We start from the raw sequence: 22,606 nt of genomic DNA on the forward strand, positions 1-22,606 counted from the left end.
TTATTATTATTATTATTATTATTATTATTATTATTATTATTATTATTATTATTTACTATTATTATTACTATTATTATTATTGTTATTACTACTACTATTATCATTATTATTATTCTTACTATTGTTATTATTAATTATTAGTCATTAATTATTAATTACTAATTGCTAATTATTAATTATTATTAAATATTAATTATTAATTACTAATTATCAAGTATTAATTATTAATCATTAAGTGCTAACTATTAGTTATTAATTATTAATTATTAATTATTATTATTGTTGTTATTATTATTATTATTATTACTATTACTATTAGATATTATTATTATTATTGTCATTATTATTCTTTCTTATCCTTATCCTTACCCCTATCCTTATCCCTATATCCTTATCCCCTTATCCTATCCTTATCCCTATTATTGTCCCTATCCTTATCCTTAAAGGGCTATCCTTATCCTTATTCTCCTTATTCTTATTCTTCTTATTATTATTAATTATGATGCAATGATATGTGTAAAATACTGTATTATTCATCTTATACAATAATGATTCCTTAATTTTCACACCATTAATTATCTTAATTACATGAATTGATGCTATTATGATTTAAAAGTACGAAGCAAGAAGAGTAGAAGAGAGAAGAAGAAACGGAGAGAGGCAGATATGTCCGATAATACAAAAATAAAATTTTCAAATAATAATAATATATGTTTGTTGATATGTTTCTATACAATTCTTTTTTATCTGCATTAGAATTTTTTATCTCTTTAGAGAGAGAAAGAGAGAGAGAGAGGGAGAGAGAAGAGAGTAATCGAATGAGATTTTCAATATGCGTTTCTTAAGAAGTTTAGGCCATGTTAAATTTTCAGCCAAATTATACCAAATGACAATTAAAAATTAGTGCACCCTTTCAAACTTCTTTAAACGACACAAAATATGACAAACATATTAGCAACAGTACTAAAATACGCTTTTCACATCCTCTGAGCATATCAGGAATATATTAGGAAAACCCTTCTAATCATTATCTTTCTCTTACGACACTATTTGTCATAAATCTACATCTTGACAAAAAATACCTATGACGAGGCTAAATCATAACAGTACGAGGCTAAATCGTAACAGTACCATCTTACACTCGGAATACAATAGCGTCAAAGAAATTTTTTGCTGCACAATTTCTTACATTCATTTTCCCACTAGAACCAAAATATTCAAAATTCAACAATACTGTAGATGCTACGGATCAGAAACTGGAGGTACAACCTCTCGAATCTCATCCGTTGATTCAGCGGGTGGATGATATGCAACAAAAATTGATCGGGCTTCAACAATTTTAAGCAAATGCCTTGCAACTGCTACCTTCGAATTCTGTGTTAAAAGCATCGATAATCGATTCCAATCTCCAACATTTGCAGCCAATAAAGAGCATAAATTCTGAAATGCATTGGAATGATATCTGAAACGGTGAAAATTGGAAATCGGAAAGAAATAAAGGCAAATTAATCCCATTTCAACTTACCTTTTGTGATTTCGATGTTACTAAATGTTCAACCCATTTGTTCCCAACATCCTTCCAATCATCGAAACCAAGCTGAAATAATGTTGAAAATCAAAAATTTTGTCACATTTTGAGAGGACTTTAATTTTTTTACTCTTCATGATACGTTCCATGGATAGATTACCTCAGATAAGCTTTTCCGTTGTAATTCACTGGTTCATTAGGAAATTCTATTTATCTTAAATGTCACAATTAGCCATGTGAAGACTTATTGCTGAATCAAACACTTTCTATATGCATGTCTTTTCATTTATCCAACTCAATGAATATATCTCACCATAAATGCAGTACAGGTAAAGAAATCTTAAACAAAGAAACATGAATGCAATTAGGGAAACCTACAACTAATAATATATTTAGCAACACTTTTTCTTTAGAAGAAATCACTAATAGTGAGAATATAATAATAAGGAACAGGTAATCTCGAAAACATCTTCCTTTCGCAATATTAATAATTAGCAATCAAAGTTTAAGATATATTTTAAGTTAAATTCAACAATATAGAGTAAATGACTTTAGCGAAGTGAAAGCTTTTGCTCCAGAAGCCATGAGCCTGCAGATAACGACACGCATCATCACCGTGTCCAATCAAAAATAACATTTGTACACCATCTACAAATTTATTGCATTAAAAATAAGTTTGAAATCAATAAAATAAATAATAAGGTAATATTTTATAACGAAGGAATACCAATAGACATGTATTACAAAGATTATAAATAACTGTAAAAAAAGATTTCCAATTTTTAGCGATTTACTTTAAAAACAAAGAAATCTTCATCACCTGTCATGCATTCATTTGCAATAAGATTAGTTGCAACAAGTTTGATAATACTTTGAGCTCCTTCCGAAGAAACATTCGAAGCAAGAAGACAAGCACGCAAGGCGCTAGTACGACATTCTTCATGCGAACCAAGTAACAACTGCATCGCCCAATCACGCTTGAAAAGATACCAATTTCTCATAAAATTTATTAAAAACTAAGAAAGTTTCTCAAAATTTGATAAAAACCAAATGTGCAGGACTTTTTGGGCAAAATTCGAAAAAAAAAAACCAACCTTTTGTAAGACAACTGCAAGATGAACCAAAATGTCAATCTGAGCAGAATTCAAATCAGGTAAGCTCATCAGACATGCAAGAAGCTGTTCAACTCTTCGCTGAAGCATATTAAAATTTAATATAAGTAAGCAAAGGAAGAAAGGAAATACAAAACCATAATCAAAGAAAAGTTACTTTTAAATGGGATGGGCTCCAAAATATTTGCAGTCGCGATGAAAGTGGTGTATCATGTAGTGTAGATATTACTACCGACCAAAGATCATACAACCATCGTTCACCGAAAAGTCGATGTACCACAGGATACCAATGAAGACTATTAGAATCAGATGGGATCCTGTCATTTAGTTTCAAAAGTCCATGCAAAAGCATAATTTTCGAATCACCGTTCGAAACTGTTGTTAAAAGTTGCGAGGAATCAATTTCAAGCAACAGAGGAAGATCTAGAAAATATTCGAAATAATGAAAGCAATAATATATAATAGTAAGTTTAAGATCTCATTAAGCAATTAATTCAAGAGAAACCACAAAAGAACGATTGAACAAGTTTGAAATTCGTAATTCAACGGAATGTCCAAGTTTTAAACCTGAATGACGACGATGAACTTCTGAAGGAACAAGCGATATACAACGGAACGAACTATCCGAACAAACTACTAGCGGACATATGCCATGCAAATCAAGATCCAAGAATGAAACTGAAGTAGCGATACTATTGCACTGCTAAAAAATAAGTATGATTAGAAAAAGACAAGCTAATGCTAATTAGAATAACAGCTAAATACAACTCAAGTTAAGGTTATGCAATAGGTTTTTATCAAAAATACGTTAGTGAGAAGCGAGAGACAAAAATTTGGGAAACTGGAGAATAAGTTGAAATAAATATATGTGTTTGCTTTAAACGCAATGACATTGTCATCTTCACATCCATTTTATAATGAAACAATGATTACCTTAAACTCAAAATGAACTCTGCTAAAACACGGAAATGAAATTCTTCAAAAAACGATTTTCATGAATTCCGATAAATCAGAATTTAATAATTATGATGTAAGCCCAATTAATTTTCCTTCAAAAACCTGGATTAAAGAAAGTTTACGCCGGATTTAGTCTGATGTAATATATATACCTGAAGTACAACAAGCTTTTCAGAATCCCACAGAACAACGGTATACTGGTGTAGTACAGCAAGCGTATGATCACCGGGAATTCGCGAGAAAACAAGTTTCAAAATTGGTCCTCTTGTAGTGCTACGTGTTTGATGGCACTGTCGTCGTCCTAAATCCCATACACCTAATCGTCCCCAACCATCACCCATTGCCAATAAATCATCTTTCCATACCAAACATTTTACTGCGGCACCACTTTTCCACTGCAAAAAACCTTTAGGAAAACATTAACGAAAGCTAGTAAGTTGAAAGCCATAAATTCCTCACTTCTATGTCTCTTTTTCCTTCCATAGTATCATTATTATTGAAATTAAGAACAGTTAAAATCATTAAGCAGATCAAATGAAATGGTTTGATCGGAAAAATCTGCACAACCTACAAAACATCTATATGGAATCTTCAATTACGATGAAGTTCTGAATGGAACATCCAAGTGATCTCTCAACTAGACAGACTTTTTTGAAAATTTTAAAAGTACAATTCAAAAAAGTTTCTTCCAAAAAACTTGAAAGAACTTTCATCAAAAATAAGAAAAAAAACAACACGTTTATGTAATATATTGATGATAATATACAAATCCACTTCTGTTTATACCTGTGAATTCACTTCTTTTCCATCCCTTACATGTAAGCCTTTCACTACCACATGGTATAGATGACATTCTTCATCTAAGACAACAAGATTCTCCCGAAAGACAGGCTCATCCCCTTGTGAAATCTGTTTTGCCGCATGATGCTTTCCGGACCAAGCCTGCATATAGAATAATTTCGAAAATTTGATTCTAGAAATGTGAAAACCAACGAGCTTCAAATTTAGAAATTGAAATCAATCTAGTTAAACTTCCAATAAAAGGACTGATGAAAGAGCACCATATCAATAATAATAGGGCATGACCGAGACATTCTTCTCAGCAAACGCATCGATTTCAGGTGCCAAATCTCCAGCGGTTCATTACGGAAGCCAATTGCAACGTAGCAACTAAACATGGAAATCGTCGTTATAGAAGACTATATTTTCGGGGACTGGAGATATATAATCTTAACATAGTATTCAAAGGATATTAGAACAATGCGTAGCGAAAATTTCAAAGAAAAGAGATAATACATGGGGAATTTGACAGCGATCAACAACAATCTAGATGAGTAGTTGGGTTAAAATTATTTAAAGGTATTTGTTACGCTTTTCAAGAGAAGGAACGAGGACAGAAAAGAGGAAAGAAATATGAGAGCTTGATCGTTATCGATAAGAAGTAACCAATCTTAGTAAACAACAAATTAACTTACTGGTAGAATGATACCCGTAACATTTCTACAGGAGTTTCTTCCACTTCTGGTCGCAACCTCCTACCTTCACCTGCAAAAAAAGAAACAAAAAATATCACAAATATCACAATATCACAATTATTCATAAGTTGTGGCAATTGGGAAATTTTGGTGAGAAAATATTGAAATATTTCACCTGTCCGAATATCCGTAATAAAAATATCATTTTTGACTAGTGATGAAGCGCTCAAGGGATGAACATATGCAGCCGAGATAAGTTTATGCGGTCCACACCAATCCATACATCTGTAACTGCTTTACATAGCATTTCTTTGCTTTTTCAATTTGAAATCTCGTTTGAAAATGCAAATTTTTTCAATTATAAGGTTGACAATTTGCTATCATATAGCACATGGCAACAAATTGCCAGTCTTCTTCTTTCTAATTATGATGAAATACAGTTAAACAGATGAAATATTATGCGTTAAAATTAAAAATGAGCATCGGTTAGTGCTGAATATCGTTTTTAATCAGCATGGCAAAATATTGTCACCAAATGTAAGTTTTGAAGGCGGCAAGGATAAACACACCTATGTCTAATAAAGAGAAGATATCACGAACAGGGTACCCAGCCGTACATAAATTCTAAAAGTGTTAAATAGTAAATAAGTTTACTGAATAAGTTCTCAAAACAGCACCGAACAATTATAATTGAATACTAGAACAAATTGAAGATATGACAAGTTACTTAATAGGACATGTATGAATATGCAGCTCTCGGAAGATCATTCCTGCTGAAATGTCCACCAATCGTAAGATTCCCTGATTATTTCCCAGAGCAGTTAATTGCATTACTTTACCATTTTTCTCAACGTGCCCTGGTTGCATGCGTACTGTCGTTACTCCTTGACCCAATGAAAACATCTGTACTATGTTTGACATCCTAAATTGAATGCATTAACTACAAAGAAAAGATCAAATGATTTAGAAAAAAAAAAGTAAACGAAATACCACTTACTTCAAGTGACCATTTACTGAGTAGCACAAATCTTCACCAACGCTAATTATATCCGTGATGTAGCATGATCGATAAGGCAGTACTATATCGTCTTCTTTTAAACTCTATAAATCAAAAAATCCAGCTACAGAAATTTCCATACATTTCAAACAGTGATAAAATTAAAGATTATGTTTTCGAGCTAGAAATTTTTGGACCTTGCTCTTCGAGTAAACCAGAAATAAAACATCTACTTACCAACTGATAAACAGAAATGTTTCCTGAATTATATAATAAAGCAATGGTAGTTTGCGTGATAGGGCATAATGCTGCAGCAGATATCCGACAGTGTTCTGTTTGCCGCTGTGTTTCACTCGAATATAGCAACTCATAAGTTAGTGTTGTTTTACCCTTTTCATTCTCCAATATCTTACAAGATCGCCATTCAATGGTACCATTGGAATGCACTGTTACAATAATGTCACGTTCACTACAGGTCATCAGGCGCAGTAATGGTGCATGACATATATACCGCCAAATAATGCAATAACATTCCATTTCAACGCATGCAATCTAAAATAATGAATAACCGAATTATACTTACACAATTTGTACTTCAACAGGAACGAATTAAAGAGATATTTATCGACAGATGATACTATATTCTCGTACAAATTCAAGTGATCACCATAACATTCTGTCCATTCAATATAACCACATTTTTTATTGGAAGTGATTATGCAATAAGTGAGATAAACATGCATCGATTTTCCCAATAAGGTCCAGAATACTTGCCTCAAACTGTTTCATTTAATTAGCTCAAGATATTTTTGTCCTGCTAAAAACAAATTTCGAAAAGCATTAAGAACAACCATATTGGTGCAGCGACCTTGCCTTATGCTGTTAAATTTTATTTCTTTTGTCCCTCCCTCTCTCTCTGCTCACCACTAAAAAAGGAAAAAGCCACTGGATCTAGGATCCGAATTCTAATCATAAATTTTGTTACCTCTTTAAACATTTTCCCCTTCTTTCAAAGGGCACTATTCTCAATACCCATTCATATTGTTAAAAAATGTCTAATGTAAACGCAAGTAATATATGAACCAAACACGATAATCTAACCTCATTTTGAGTTGCTGCAAAAAGGATATTTGGAAAAGCATTGTGATATTCAATTTGTATAATTGGCATTGTAGCTGATACAGTATCGAACACCAACAGCGAAGTACCTTCACCTGATGGAGCTTTATGAAGCAAAACATTGTCAACGAACAGCAAAGAACCAGTATCGACTAGACTAACTGCAAATCAGCTATTTCATTCTAATATGAGATCAACTTTTTAAAAGAAAAAATCAACACTGAAAAAATTCTCCAGTATTTTGGAACACATACGATTGCAAAAGAAAAATAAGGTTTAACAAATCAAAGTACGACTGAAAACGATAGCTCGAACATCTCTTAAGCTGCACAGTTAAAGCAAAGCAAAGTAATTCAGTGAAGATTCTTTTTTAAGTTTAATATTTCTGCAGCATTTCAGGTAATTCGCAAAATTTAATCAGACAAGATTTATATTCAAAAAAATTGCACCAACAAGTAATTTTGTGTGAATCGAATGGATCAAGTGAAAAACTGCTGAAGGTTTGAGAATACGTGACATTCCAAATTCGATCTCCAGTCACCATATTCCATAAAACCAAATTATTTGGGGAATGTAATACCAAAAGAAAATCACGAGTTGTATCTTCCCAAGGGAACCAATCAAGACCTGAAAAATTCAAGAGACGAAAGAAACCAAACAGCACAAGATAAACATCAATTATTCCTTTTTGGTAAACAATAAATAAAAGGCTATGATGTGATGTTTTACTTGAACTACCTACTTATTCGATTCTACAAAGGAAAACCAAAAGACAGAGAGACATACTTATTCATTCATAATTGATTTAGGCAAATAATTTCATCATAGTTTCTTTATAAATACATAATTTTGACTGTATTAGAATAGATAATAATTTAATTACAAAATGCATAATATTTTCTAATCCAAAAACGCGAAAACTTACTCAAAACTGCACTATTCGGAATAGAAAAAGATGATAGTTCGACACCTTCTACAATGTCCCATACAACTATTGTACCGCTAACATCAGCAGATGCACATCTTAATCGTACATCGGCCGAGAAACCTACTTCCTCTTCTGATGAGCAGCAAATCTGAAATTACTCCTAAGATCAAGGTTTCAAAGTTTCAATTTGAAACTATCCCATCGTTATGACTACAGAATCGCAACATCCTTAGTGAATCATAAAGTAATTTTTCCGGGAGGAGAATAAAAAAACTTACATGTGTAATAGCTGAAGTATGTCGATCAAGAGTCTGAATAATTTTATTACGAAGTACATCAACTATCACAATCGTACAATGAGCACCATATACCAGTAAACCTTTTTCATTCCTGAAAATGCAGAATATATACTAATATTGAAAAATTGGAACAAATACCAATCATCATTAGCAATCTATTTATCCATCAATTGTTTTTTGAAGTTTAATAGCTCCCAAACTTAAAACAGTATAATATTTCAAAATTTGAACTTTCAAATTTCTTTCTATTGTCACTTGAAGAGCTCAAATTACATTATTATTATTTTGAATAAAGACTTCCGAAATTTAGTTATCAACACGTGGCCAAGTAAACTGCTAGCTTCAAATTCCGGTAAATTAGAGGAACAAAAAATTTTCAAAACACTACCTTCCTCAAAGAAAAAACAGAAATTGTTTTTTATTTAATACTGTAATTAAATGCTTTTTAGTTAATGCTACAATTTTTTACGTGCTCGATTTAACGGAACAACACCGGTTGTTCCGTTAAATCATTTCTTGACAAAAAAAAAAGCGAAAAAGGTTTAAATGTCGAGAAAAGGAAAAGTCTTGTTCATTTTCGTATTAACGAACTATTAAGAATTATAGCTAACTTACCATGAGAATGCATCCTTATTGCTAGGATGCAAAGAACCAGGTAAAGTCAAACTTAACATCCTTCCTTATCATTAATTTAACGGTGTCACTTATGATACCGCTACTACACCCTCGAAATTATGCCGATAAATCAAATTTGCTTTTTGTCCATTCTATGCATTTGTAGCATCTGGAAGAAACAACCATCTGATATTTACCTTAAACAGATCTGGTTTAGACATGTTCCAACATGATACGGACAATTATACGCTTATCACCACGTGAAAGATGCAGATCAATGAAGCTATCGAAGGTTTCCGCAAATACTTAAAACTTTTTAAAGGTAATAGAAAATACCCTGACAATACATCCACCTACAACTTCAAATGTCTTATATCATTTGTAAGTGCAGATATTGTTCGGTTGCAAACTTACCCCTACAGTGGTATAATTAAAAAAAAAAACATCCGGATATAAAAGAAAAGATGGCAGTCTCTTCCTTACTATTCTTACCATACCATTTGCAATATACTATTGAATTACCCCTTACATCTTGAAGTGTTTGCAAGAAGTTTTCCATAGCACATAAACCAAGTTAATTCTCGAATTCAAAAATGTTTTATTTTCAGCATCAAATATTTCTGGAGTGCTGAGATTGTCATGTAATTTTTTATGTTAGATCAACAGCAACGCGGTTAAAGAAACTAAACCGTAAAAAAGCATCAGTTTATGACAAACAAATATATTTTCAACATATTTTTCTACATTTAACAACAGAATCATTTTAATTTTTCAAAAAAAAAATTTTTTTCCTCTCTTTATCAAAACCATCCATAAATTTATGGTTCGAATGAATGCTTTGTATTCTGACGCAGCTGTGATGCAATGCGATCCAGATCTTTGCGACCCTAAAATAAAAGATTAAACTGAAATTAATAAATGAAAACTAAGACCAGCAATATGGAAGTGAAGACGATAACTAAAATGAATACAAAAATTCTCCTCCTAGAAATGATAAAAATTAATCTATGATGAAAATCACTATGAAAAATTACCAATGGTAACAGAGAAATTTTAACTGACAATGAAATTTAGCAGACAAAAATGACTGAAACTGATTATGCAACAATGACGAAAGTTATGAAAATACTTGTAAACATAAGGAGATTAAATCGAATTTGATGGATGCTAATAGTTCTCAATCTTAATAAAAAAAGTGAAGAAAGAAAATCAATGCAATTCTACAAGTGATACTGAAAAGAGATTTCATGATTATCCGAATAAAATTAATCACAAACCTGTTTAGTCAATATGCGTCCCTTACCATCCGGATCTTTTTCTACCCATTTGATAGCTTCCAATGTCTGCAAAGCTTTACGTATAACCGAACCGGATGATTTCACAAAATGATTCGGTAATACACCATGTCGTTTATTACCACCATATACACGTCTCAGTGCACCAACACCTAAACGGTATTTAAACTATTGAGGAAAATCGTCCCAGCGATTTTGGCGTTCTGTTTGTTGGTATTAGCCTGAAGTTAACACTCATTCTTCTTCCATTATATAAGGCGAAAAATTGAGTATGAAGTTAAATATATTAGGTTTAAGTTTATGATTTACAAGAGAAAACTTTAGAAGTATATGTTATATATAATTTAAAATTACATGTTAAATAAATTTTCGATTATCAAAACCACCGTTTGATACGATGCTGTTTCCGATGACAACACGAAACCATATGTAGGATGACGAACAGTAAAGTGTTGACAACGTAAATAGCGGTGAAAAATATGACATTAAACGAACAGTAAAGTGTTGACAACGTAAATAGCGGTGAAAAATATGACATTAAACTTTTACCAGTCGGTGAACGAATATACAAACGACGCGCAATGCTCGCCGTTCGGATGTAGTACCAATCGTTATAAGTCGGTGCCAATTCCTTATTTTGGCCCAATTTAACGACATCTGACCAATCTGGCACCCTTACTTTGCCACTTTTTTTCAAAAAACCCGCAATTTGACGTACAATTTCATGCTGATCAACATCTTTAACGCTTGTCGGTTTTACCATACCTGCTAAATGTACAGGTTTAACATTCCGAATCTGTTTTAAGTTTAAAAAGTAAAATCTGGGTCGAAATTTGTCAAAAAAAAGTTTTGATAAAGTAGTACAAGCTAAATTCTCCACATTTCGCACAAATTTTATATAATAAAAGCAATCTTTTTCTTTTCAGATGAAACTAATTCTTACCTGTAGAGGACACAAACAACATCTACCCAATCTTATCCAACACAAAAGTTTTATCCACACGTTCTAACCTTACTTGACGCTTACTCAAATATTCTACCTATATCTAATTTAACCATTCTTACAAATCTTCTTGACTCTAGCATTCATTTAGCAATCTAGAAGTTCACTGCCCAACTGAAATTCCGAAATTTTCCCGAATTCTCCCTTCTCTAAAATTCCCCACTCCGATTGACAATCACTTCCGTCTTTCCGAAATGTGTTTTGGAAGGAATCAAAATTTGCACTATCTCCTGAACCGGTTTTGAACAAAAGCCAGGCCGTAAAATATGCATTCTGTTTGTTTTTTGTCTCATGTTCTTACGATATTCGTATATCCAGTGTTCCGGCACGTCCCGGTATATTAATTGGAGGGATACGAAGTAGGTTGAATGGTAGGTATACGAATTTCCGGTCAAGCAATCGGAAATATAGAAAACTTTGAAGGAATGGGAACAAATAAACTTTTGCTTTTACTTGACTCATTTATTAATACATCCATGGAAAATTCGCAATCGATATAGCAGATGAACAACTTTTCCCAATGTTTCAATTTTTTCTTTTTGATTTCTTTCTAATTCTAGTTACTATTTTTGTCCAGTAATTCCGATCCTTGATTTCATATCACAGCTGATTTATCGTTTACAGTTGTATACTCTTATTCGTTTTGTTTTGTTTTTATTTTTATGAATTTGTTTTATGTTTCCGTACGTTAGAATTGAAATCATCATGATTCTATCAACAAAAGATAACTGTTATAATAAAAGTCTATTGATCTTGTATTTGATAAATTTTGGATATTTTAGCGATGGCGACCAATTATCGACAAGATATGCCACCTCCGGGTGGATACACCAAATTTAATTGGTCACGAACCTATCCAAAAGTTCTCTGGAAACGTAACAATTATCTTTAAACTTTATTCATTTCAATTTTACATCCATTCATTTTCTTGAGTATGCAATTATTGTGAATGTTTAGTCTAAAATAACTTTTTTCATATTTCAATGCACCGAAATATGGGTTCATGCAGAATTGTGAACCTGCTGTATTAATTATTTAAATACAACTACCTTGAATTAGTTCAAAGTTTCAGATTTCCTCTTAAATTTCAGTGCACATGCTGTTAGTTGTTATTGGGACTTAGTTTGCTTAGCTGTAAATTATTGGTAGCGATGCAGTAGACGAGATTGTTGACTAGAATAAAACACTTGGTTGAAAATAAAAAGCAAATTGTGAAATGAACCATGTACCGATATTAATCAAAAAAATTTTTTTAAATTCTTGTTTTTGTCACTACAATTAAGTTATTAAAAAGTTTCAAGAAAATAGAGATATTATGAAAGTTTTGGAGTACCAGAAAAATCACTGTAATTCTTTCCTTTCTTCAGCGGAAAAACTACTGGGTGTCGTTGTTTTTTTATTTGGATATGGCATTTTCCAAGCTCGAGCTCTTAAGCGTGCTATCCTGTAAGTTTTATATCCTCTTGTCGTTCGTTTGCTGGCTGTTCGATCATTGGTGCGAAGTAATCGTAAGAGAAATTTTGACTGAATATCTGCATAAGTTAGATTTTTTTAAACTTAGCTGCATCTACTTTCTAGTATCAGGAAAAGATACTGTTAGATTTTCGAATGAACCATTGTAAGGTTGTATATGCCGTATATTCGGATAACACGTAACACCGCATTGAATTATTTCGTTGGGTAGTCACTTTAAGTTAAGTGATTTTTTTTATTTTTCTCAAAAAAAATACTCGGATGTTATACTTCAGTTGGAAACTGAACTAAAATAAGCCATATATTATGTTACAGTACGGAACGATTTGAAGATAAGGATTTGTACATTGCGATGACGCCATTTTTATACGCTGAAAGAGATCGAAGGTTTTTTTTATTGGATTTCCTTTCTATGCAGTACAATGTTAACACTAGTTGATCATCCACAACTCGTTCGTGTGAAATCGTTTCTGACTTATGCTTAAGCAATTGCCAAATGACTAGCTCAGCCTTACCTAAGTGATATCCTATATAGATATTCGAAAAAAATATGGTCAAACTATGCGGTTTATTTCCCGTCATGATAAAGCTGTTGGCAATTTTAATTTGTGATGCCTGAAAATTTCAGTCATGTTTTTTTACAAAGGCATGGAAGACTGCAACCGAATGTCTAAAACTTCTTCCTTCCTCTTGTAGGAGTACCACGTCTTAATTAGTTGTGGAGTTTTTCTAATATGTCTGACAGGGGAGAAGTGTATATTAGCTATACTATAGTTCCTTGTAACTTCATCCGTCTCTTTGCCAGCTTTACTAGAAATTTCGAAATGTATTTATGGAGACAAAGAGGTAAAATACTAGGTTTCGAGCACATTGACCTATTTTCCTCAGCCACTAAATAAACCAGTACCGACCATAACTAATCCTTTTTGCGTCTTTCGATTGCAGATGGCTGAAACTTCTGAAACAAAATCGCGACTATGAAATAAAACTGGCAGAAATTAGTGATGATAAGGCATGGAGAGTTGGGACCTGGTATGGCGAACCTGTGTATTTCACATTGCAGGATCGTTGGTGGGATCCAACACCTCATGTAGGTTTTTTTATTAAAATTTGCTTCTTTAATGGTCATCAACACGACAGCATCTACCCGCTGCTTATTTGACATGCTTTTCCATCAGTGATGTTATTCTTTTTTCAATGAAGAATAATGTGACCTGAGAGTTAGACTTCTTTTTCCCATATATTCAATCTTTTAAAAACGATCAAGTCAAAATGAAATATACAAACCAAGATGAAATCATTCTATTTACAGGAGGCTTATGCTCATTCTCCGATGAAAAATATCTACAAAGACTTTGAATTTACTCATCGTGCAGATCACGTTTAATAAAGATGGTAGAGATTTTAGGTGTTTTTAAATATTAGCGTGTATTGTTTCCCATTTATCGTCTCTTGTTATTTCTACAATTAGCTTCATCGGAACCACTAATTATAAATACTTCATATATCGGTGAGTGTTTGAACAAGCAAACAAAAAACCAGGCGGACCGGATTCGCTCCAATTTAGGAATGTCTTTCGAGTGAATCCTGATGTGGAGACAAATTTCGGTTCCACAATTGATAATTGTACATTAAGCGCACTTAATATATATTGCGATTTGTTAGTATCGTGAACTATTTGGAAAGACTTATACATATTTTTACTTTGTCTACGATCCAGTGTGGTCAATGCATTGTACGAGGTAATTTTGATGGTGGTGCGCTTCTGGAATTTATTTATCGAGTTTTGAAGTTATGGACAGGTCGCAAAAAATTAACTGTTAAGTAAATGCTTTAATAAAACACTGTTCACGAATGAAGCGTTACAATATCAGTTGGAATGGGATTAAACAAATTTTACCTCATTGTTAGGGGGGTGGATTGCCTTAGCCACTAAACATGCCTTTTTCCCCCGCGTTTCTATGTAAAATAGGGAGTAACATCAATACCATCATGTAGCTTAATGGAGACAATTAATATACACTGGCTGAGTTACAAGAAAGCAAATTTCTATAATTAGCGAGAATAATCAAGAGCAAATACAGGCAACTGCTCTAAAAAAAGGTACTGAAAACTGCGGTGCAATGCATTACATAGAAAAAGCAAATGTCGTAAAATTCCTTTACTATTGAAAAAAAGGATAAATAAGAAATGTCATGCGGCTTAAAAATATTATTTGAAATCCATCATCAAAAGAGAAACATAAAGCGCATCGCTCGTCAGTATGTTCAGGTAGCATCTTGTCAAAAACACAGCTTAACATGAATAAGATACCTCTAAGAGGTATCTTATGAGTATGAACTTATGCACACTCGAGACGAAAAATGTAACACAAAACTGACGATATAAGGAGAAAACATCACTTTTTCATACTTATCGAATATCCTCCACCCGGTTGTTGTACCATTTCGAAGTTATCCGTTGACAAACCGAACGGTTTCAAGCACATATTTCCCAAATCTTTCAGTTTCGAGATCATTTCCTGAAATACTTCCACTAGTATTTCGAAGCACACATAAACATCACCAATACTTAAAAAAGCTGGTAACTAGATGTTCATAATAAATGATATGCAAAAGCGTGTGGGACACGCTTCCGGAAAATTGAGGTATGCCGGGAAAATAATCCTATATCTCGGGGTGGTTGTGGAATTAGGTCAGCTGCTGTTCGCATATAGCTATGTTTTTTTATTGTTCCCCTATTTCTTAATTGATTTTAACCAGCATGACCTAATCCCCAGCTTTTTTACAAATTTTGAAAATAAAATTTTGATGCCCAGTTTTCCTAGGCTTTTTTTTTGAAATTTGAGATTCAAAATTTGATGTTCAGTGCAGGAAATTCTGACCCTCTTCATCCTTTCATTCCGCTCATTGATTGCCTGTTTCAAATCAGCAATTTTCTTGACGTAATCCTTCCTATTAGGGTACATTTTTAGTAACGATTCATAATCTTCAACGGCTTGTTCATACTTCTCTTCCAATTGGGCATAAGAGTGAGCACGTCTTTCCAAGGGTTTATCATTTGGTGCACCTAAAATGTCAAAAGAGACGGCTAAGAATACAGCAAAATCCATAGTTTTATAAATGATTAAAAATAATAGATTTTAAATTTCACTTTCATCGACAAAACATATTGAAATTTTAAAGGGAATAATACAAAACTAACCAATTTCTAACGCCTCACTACAATCTTCGATAGCTTTTTCCCAATCCCTAAGTTTTATATATGCAGCAGCTCGATTACTCAAATATGTTGCTCTAAAAAAAAGTTTTACCGTCTTCTTTTTCTTGTTTAAACATTGTGGATATCAAATGATTCAAGTCTTTTTAGTGTTCAATATGTAACGCAAAGCAATTGAAATGATATAATCTATACCAAAAATTATTGTTTCCCAGCTGTGAACACAAGACATATCACTCATTAGATGAAAACATTTAAAAATTAGTTAAAAATTAGACGAACAAAACAACCTGTCAGAAGTGTACATGAGTGGACAAATGTCCAAAGCTTTCGTGTAAGAATGAGCTGCTTCATACCAAAATCCCTCACCAAAATGATCATTCCCCTGAAAATCTAAGAAAAATAAACATCCCTGGTTAAGCAAATCGAAATTCGAGAAGCAATCCATAAAAATAGAAAAATATGATTATGTTCAATTCATAGCATATATCAGGGTAATTTATAGCATATATCGGAAGATCTCCATGAATGTTCCATTGTTTTTACAAAAACAATAATATTATAAATTTCACAGTAATATTATAAGCTTTAAATCACAATAATAAGTTTTAAGATTTCCTCCGGAAAGAAACTATTTTAAATCAGAAGAAATTTACTTGAGCTTTAAACGCTTGAGATTGTTCTCGAAGATTTTTTAACTCCTCTTCGGATAGTGCTGCTTCTTGTTCTTTACGCTTTTCTAATCCCTCTTTCCTCTTCGTTTCATCCATTTCTTTGTCATTTTGCTTGGGGATACTTTTATCTGCAAATTGCACATAATTTGTGGACATATTAAATCAAATGAATTGACCTACCTTAGTCCTCTGCAAAATATACGAGAAACATTAAAAAGTAATTGATCGATCTTATCATTCCCATAGAAACAGCAGTCTGAAGGATAAAATACGGCGTATTAATCAAGTTAAAAGAGAAGCGAAAAGAGGAACTAGGCACAAATGAAATTTGACAGAATTCAAAAATTAAAGTAAATTTCAAACTGGATGAAATATCTGCACCTTTATTACTTCCATCTTGAATATCATCATTAAGAGCTTTGTGTACAATATCATCGCCTCCATTACCTTCCATCTTCGCATTAATATCATTTACAACATTTTTTGCTGATGAACCAAACGATGTAAAATCATCGCCATCATTCGCTTTACTCGTGCCAGCCATTGTTGACAATGTTTTTAAAAAGAACTTATAATAAGACCAGGATGTTTTCTATCAAATCAGTACAACGTTTCACCTGATAATGCTACATTACATGATGTGAATTGTCCTTCATCGACCTTTGAACTACAATGTTGAATTGTTGGTTTTCCGAAAAGACCAGTCTGTTAAACTAATCAACACAATCTGCTGCCTATATTCTATTTTACTTTTCATAATAGTAAACAACTTCCCAACTCATTAAGAAACCATCGTTAATCCTCATATGATTGCTAAAAAACTATTCTGGTCTAACTAGATTTTATAAAAAAAACCAAATTAACATGAAAATCGATTTTGTGTAATTAATTCTAAAGAATTAATTTAAGGAACATTAACATTTTGTAGGAAAAATACATTGACTGGTTACAATCAACCAAAAATAAACAAACAAACAAATAAGTGATCAATTATGATAAATTGTTTTAATTCATCTTCATCTTCGTATATATTTCCAAACGAGCAAAGCAAGACTGCACATTACAACATGGCGATTAATATTTTTACAAACAGAAAATATTGAACAAGAAAAGATTTTAATGTTATCAGGTTTGGGAGTTATTTCAAATATTCCGATTTGCAGACGTCATTGGTGACAACACTGTTCAGAACGCTACCATAAAGTTGTCACTAAAAGCCGAAATATTTTGGTATAAAAATAATGTTGACATTGTAAAGATGTATTAGCTCAACTGGTGTTGTAAAATGTTTGCCATTGATTGCTATTCTATTTTTAATTGTAATACCTGGACTGTAGACATAAAGCCATATGTGGTGCTGACAGCGTTCTTTGTTTAAAGGTGTTTCAATATATTAGCCAAGCTTATATTCCCATGTTGATTACTGCAACCAACAAAGCTCCTCTAATTGTAACCTTATTCCGGTCTATTAAAGGGTAATATGTACTTCATAGAAATATTGTAAATCACTCCCACCATATAAGCAGGAGAGTTAGTCATTTAAGTTCAATTCCATCACTACCGTTCCTAGATAAAACAACGCGCTTCGAAATCCCTCAAATATATCGTCAAGGATTTCCAAACAATCTAGTGATCGACTCCAACCATGTTATCTGCTGTTATCTACTAATTACCTAACGAATACTAGATTTCACAAGCCTTGTGCGCAACCAGTCATAGTTGCCAACCAACTAAACTCCGACCCAACGCAACTTTCACAACAAAAATAAACTTGGAACTATCGGCATGGATGATAAAAGTGAACTTAAATGACTAACTCTCCTGCTTATATGGTGGGAGTGATTTACAATATTTCTATGAAGTACATATTACCCTTTAATAGACCGGAATAAGGTTACAATTAGAGGAGCTTTGTTGGTTGCAGTAATCAACATGGGAATATAAGCTTGGCTAATATATTGAAACATCTTTAAATAAAGAACGCTGTCAGCACCACATATGGTTTTGTGTCTACAGTCCAGATATTGCAATTAAAAATAGAATAATCTTAACAGTGTTGGTATTATTTTTATACTAAAATATCTCAGTTTTTACCGATAAGAGTTGTTTTCATTGATTTGATTTATTGGCGAATAGATATCGTCATATTATGTATTCTCTAGGATTTCAACCTATAGGTAGGAACTTCGGTTACGGTATTTGCGGCATGTGATTTTAAATCTTATTCAAGGTACAATTTCAAGCATTAGGGTAAGAAATATATCAAATAGCAAAACCATAAAGTTTCCCATCTTCGGTCGCTACTACCAAATTGATGCTTGTAAGAATTAAATTATTGTTAAAATGATAGTACCTACAGGATTTCACACAATAACATTTACCATCTTGACACCAGACATCAATTCTGGCAATTAGAATTCGTAAGCATTCAGGAGCAATCTAATCCTCATAATGATGACCAAACATCGGAACAATTAAAGTGCCATTGAACAGAAAGTGGCCATGGTAAGATTGGAAGGTCAACTGAGCAACAATTGTGGCTTATGTTTTGACCGTTTAAAAACACTAATCAAACGACTGCAAACTAATGAGCATTTCATTTAACTAAATGATGAAACAATTCAAGATCAATCATGTCCTTATACATTTGAAGAACCCGATACGGACCAGATTGATATTGCTTATCACTTGACTTATCATGAAGTTATAACTCCTAGTAAAACTACAACAAAGTTAAAAAGGAACTAAAAGTTCGGATGATATATTATGGACCGACAACACTTTTAGAATTAGTAGGAGTACTATTTCATCTTCGAATAATGAAAAATATGATAACTGGTAATAGAAAAGGCATTTGTACAACTGGATTACATCCTACAAAAAGGAATCATACTCCATTTCTCTCGCTCAAGGATATTCGTTTATTCGTTAACATGCAATTGAAGAAAATATAAAGTTTTATCGATCCGAAAGAATTCCCTTCTCAGTAATATCATCTCTATTTTTACTATCAGCTGTCCTTAATCATCACTTGAAAACTCATTAAAGCGAAATAGAAATTAGAAAGAATTTTTATGTTGATAATATTATATCGTCAACGAAATGTCAACTGAAGATGCACTCCAGAAATACCATGAAGTGTAATCTATTTTCTATGAAGCATCAATGAACATTCGAGAATTTCTTTCAAGCAATAAAGGAAACACCCGAACAAGATAGAAATAAGATAGGTAAAAGGAGTAAAGAGATGAGTTAAAGAAAATCCTTGGCACCACTGGTTTTACAATATGGATATCATTCAGGTAACTCTAAAACCATAGAGTGCAAAGTCATTACCCAAAAGGATGACCTTGCAATACGTAGCTTCAATATGACCCACTGACATTCCTAGTTCCTACAGTGATACGATCCAAATTATTCAAAACTTGCGGAGGAATAATGGTATCGATTATAGAAGATACCAAAGTAGTATGAGAATCTTCTGTAAGTGAATGATAAAGAAAAATTAAAGAAATACCACGATACATAACAAATTCTTCTGCAAATCAGAAAGGAGCAGCTCCATGTGTGTTAAAAAAGGAAAATCAAGGAATAGAAACTTCCTTAATAATAGCTAAATTTCGAGTTGCACCAAAGGTATCACTATAACTCGATTAGAATTATCGGCGATATTCATCGGAATACGAGTAGCCATGTTCGTGATAAAGTAACCGAATCTAGAAAATATATTAGTTGCAGTGTAGTTAAATTCCAAATGTGTACTATACTGGATATAGAATTATTTTCAGATTATCACCTATATTGGTATTAAAATAGAGTTGAAAAAATTCGAAATGCGAGATTTTCATTTCGTTACATTCCAAGTGGGTACAATCCAACTGATATGGCTACAAAAGAACTTTCTTCTTCAAACCTCAGAAATTATGAATATTGGTGCAAAGGATTGCCTTGGTTAAAAGAAGAAGAAACTAGTTCGCCATAATGGAAACATAAATTCAAAGATTTCGAATAAAAAAGGAGACTAAAACTATTACTCAGAAAATTAATAAACAAGAGAATCTATTATACTGCAGCCTAGTAATGCTATGAAACGATGAATTTAAACTGAAACAAGAGTAAGTGCAATTCAATAATGAAAAGTTTATTATTAATGTATGATATTGATATTGATGCATAATGATATAAGAAGATTGTTAAATGGATATCTGATGTATCATTCAATATTTCTGGAAAATGAAATTGTGAAAAAATCATGAAACAGAACTTCATATCAGTTAAACTCGTGGTATGTATCGGAACTCATTTGCGAATAACGGCAATAAGATGTAGCAATATGATTCGAACAATATGCATTAAAGCGTCTGTCAGATTATATTATCCGTAGTTTCTGACCAAAAGTCTTACTTCAGCGACATCTTCGCAAGTTTGTCGAGCTTTAGATAATCGACCGGATAAATAGATCAGGAATGATGATGTACAATATTGTTATGGATGATTGGGAGTTAGATATCAACCAATAAGAATTTTTTTACTTACGAAAGAAGAAATATTTCTTTATGGTGGAAGAAGGTTAGTATCGGATCTTGATAATAGTACAGGTTTCCCCTGTTTGGAAAATCATAAGTTCGGAAGAAATTTTATTTTTCCAGTGCAAAAAGTGAACAGTTTCAGAAGAAAAACTTATTTCAACATTTATAATTTTTCGTATCATTTTAACATGCGAATTTTACCGAAACCTTAAAATATTTTCGATCTATGGCAAATTTTTTCAAACAAATTTGATGTGAGATTTGTACTGGCCATAAATCAAAGAAATGATATTATCTATCAAAAAAGAGATCAAAAACTACAAAGTCAAATTGCATTGACTTTTTTTTATTACTTAGCTTTTGAAATAAACAAGTTTTTGAAGATACTCAAATGGACCTATCGATTTAAAAACTGCAGCTTTCCCATTGTCATATTACCTGAATTTCGAAGCAAAAAAAGACATATCAAATTTGTATCAAAATACAGAGTACTTCACGCTTCAGTACTTCATAAGACAGTACTTCAGTACTTCACACCGGTAATGTCAACAAGTTGAACACCAGTTTTCTGATCAATATGAAATTGCAGGCTACAAATTACTCTTTAAAGGGAAAAGAAAAAGGAAGTTACCCTAATTTTTTTTTCTATAAAGAATGTATTCCACAGTGGTTTATTATATTATCTACTGTATTATTCATCGCATCGGAAGTCATCTCATTTGAATGTGATTATAAGGATGCATCCCACATCCTTTGGTTCGATGTGAAATAAAAATTTAGAATTTAATTCATTCAATAACCCCCATATTTAAGATGTAAATAATTCATTCTGGGAAACCAAAAAACTTTCCATATTTAAGCACTAGATGATTTAACTTCAATATGATTTTATCAGTAAAGCTATCATTTAGATAAAATAAAAATGAGATGAAAGACATCAAAATATTTATAATGCGATCAAAGACAGCATGAACAAAAAAGAACTACGGCAAAAAGATTAAGTGCAAGATGCATTTCAATCCTTTTTTTTGTTTCAGAATCTATTTTCAGAACTAGTTCGAGTCATATGTTTTCGACCACTGTCATTCTAAAATCCATGGCTCAACATTTCTCGAAAACTTTTCATGAAAAGTAGAGGTATACAAATTCACTTACCGTAGGAAATATTGGAAAGTACACCCATAAATAAACGGGAATAATGACACCTATACTTTGCTTTCGAATGCAGCAAGTCGTCGCTTAATATCAAGTTTCACTTCGACTCTTGAGTCTAATTTTGCATCATGGTTTTTCACACCATTCCAAAACCGCCTGACATTCCAGCATTGCGCTGCGTAATTTATCGATACAATCAGCCATATTCAGCTGCTCTGAATAAGTCCG

At 32.4% G+C, this 22,606-nt stretch overlaps 6 protein-coding genes across 6 annotated transcripts in view; 1 reads left to right on the forward strand and 5 right to left on the reverse strand.

Annotated features, from left to right (window-relative positions):
- Positions 1-1,047: 1,047 nt before the first annotated feature.
- Positions 1,048-9,089, reverse strand: LOAG_04828 (hypothetical protein; the record flags this gene model as incomplete). The annotated part of the gene is made up of 20 exons (XM_003140365.2): positions 1,048-1,440; positions 1,526-1,597; positions 2,079-2,176; positions 2,349-2,505; positions 2,623-2,721; positions 2,798-3,063; positions 3,208-3,343; positions 3,750-3,992; positions 4,384-4,539; positions 4,659-4,767; positions 5,073-5,142; positions 5,248-5,357; positions 5,800-5,994; positions 6,070-6,173; positions 6,307-6,621; positions 7,171-7,349; positions 7,642-7,815; positions 8,114-8,264; positions 8,395-8,506; positions 9,031-9,089. 20 exons carry the CDS (start codon positions 9,087-9,089, stop codon positions 1,243-1,245), a joined length of 3,003 nt encoding a protein of 1,000 aa, XP_003140413.1. The 3' UTR covers positions 1,048-1,242.
- Positions 9,090-9,610: 521 nt separating this feature from the next.
- LOAG_04829 (40S ribosomal protein S19S) lies at positions 9,611-11,098 on the reverse strand. The gene is made up of 3 exons (XM_003140366.2): positions 10,875-11,098; positions 10,308-10,477; positions 9,611-9,917 (listed from the first exon to the last, which is right to left on the reverse strand). Exons 1-3 carry the CDS (start codon positions 11,086-11,088, stop codon positions 9,849-9,851), a joined length of 453 nt encoding a protein of 150 aa, XP_003140414.1. The 5' UTR covers positions 11,089-11,098; the 3' UTR covers positions 9,611-9,848.
- A 1,011-nt stretch (positions 11,099-12,109) lies between these two features.
- Positions 12,110-14,829, forward strand: LOAG_04830 (hypothetical protein). The gene is made up of 5 exons (XM_003140367.2): positions 12,110-12,203; positions 12,696-12,774; positions 13,117-13,188; positions 13,747-13,891; positions 14,114-14,829. Exons 1-5 carry the CDS (start codon positions 12,113-12,115, stop codon positions 14,186-14,188), a joined length of 462 nt encoding a protein of 153 aa, XP_003140415.1. The 5' UTR covers positions 12,110-12,112; the 3' UTR covers positions 14,189-14,829.
- Positions 14,343-17,367, reverse strand: LOAG_04831 (TPR Domain containing protein). Its single transcript, XM_003140368.2, has 6 exons — positions 17,076-17,367; positions 16,677-16,822; positions 16,311-16,405; positions 16,006-16,097; positions 15,686-15,870; positions 14,343-15,322 (listed from the first exon to the last, which is right to left on the reverse strand). The coding sequence occupies exons 1-6, from the start codon at positions 17,236-17,238 to the stop codon at positions 15,200-15,202; spliced, it is 804 nt and encodes a 267-aa protein (XP_003140416.1). The 5' UTR covers positions 17,239-17,367; the 3' UTR covers positions 14,343-15,199.
- A 2,479-nt stretch (positions 17,368-19,846) lies between these two features.
- On the reverse strand, positions 19,847-20,221 carry LOAG_04832 (hypothetical protein; the record flags this gene model as incomplete). Its single annotated transcript, XM_003140369.1, has 2 exons — positions 19,847-20,002; positions 20,078-20,221. 2 exons carry the CDS (start codon positions 20,219-20,221, stop codon positions 19,847-19,849), a joined length of 300 nt encoding a protein of 99 aa, XP_003140417.1.
- LOAG_18103 (hypothetical protein) overlaps positions 20,211-22,606 on the reverse strand; it is a 4,159-nt gene continuing 1,763 nt past the window's right edge. The window contains exon 3 of the mRNA XM_020450771.1: positions 20,211-20,410. The gene's annotated coding sequence lies outside the window, so the exon portion shown is untranslated. The remainder of the gene's footprint in view (positions 20,411-22,606) is intronic.

The sequence above is a fragment of the Loa loa genome, assembly GCF_000183805.2.
Source record: "Loa loa unplaced genomic scaffold supercont3.196, whole genome shotgun sequence".
Classification (NCBI taxonomy): domain Eukaryota; kingdom Metazoa; phylum Nematoda; class Chromadorea; order Rhabditida; family Onchocercidae; genus Loa; species Loa loa.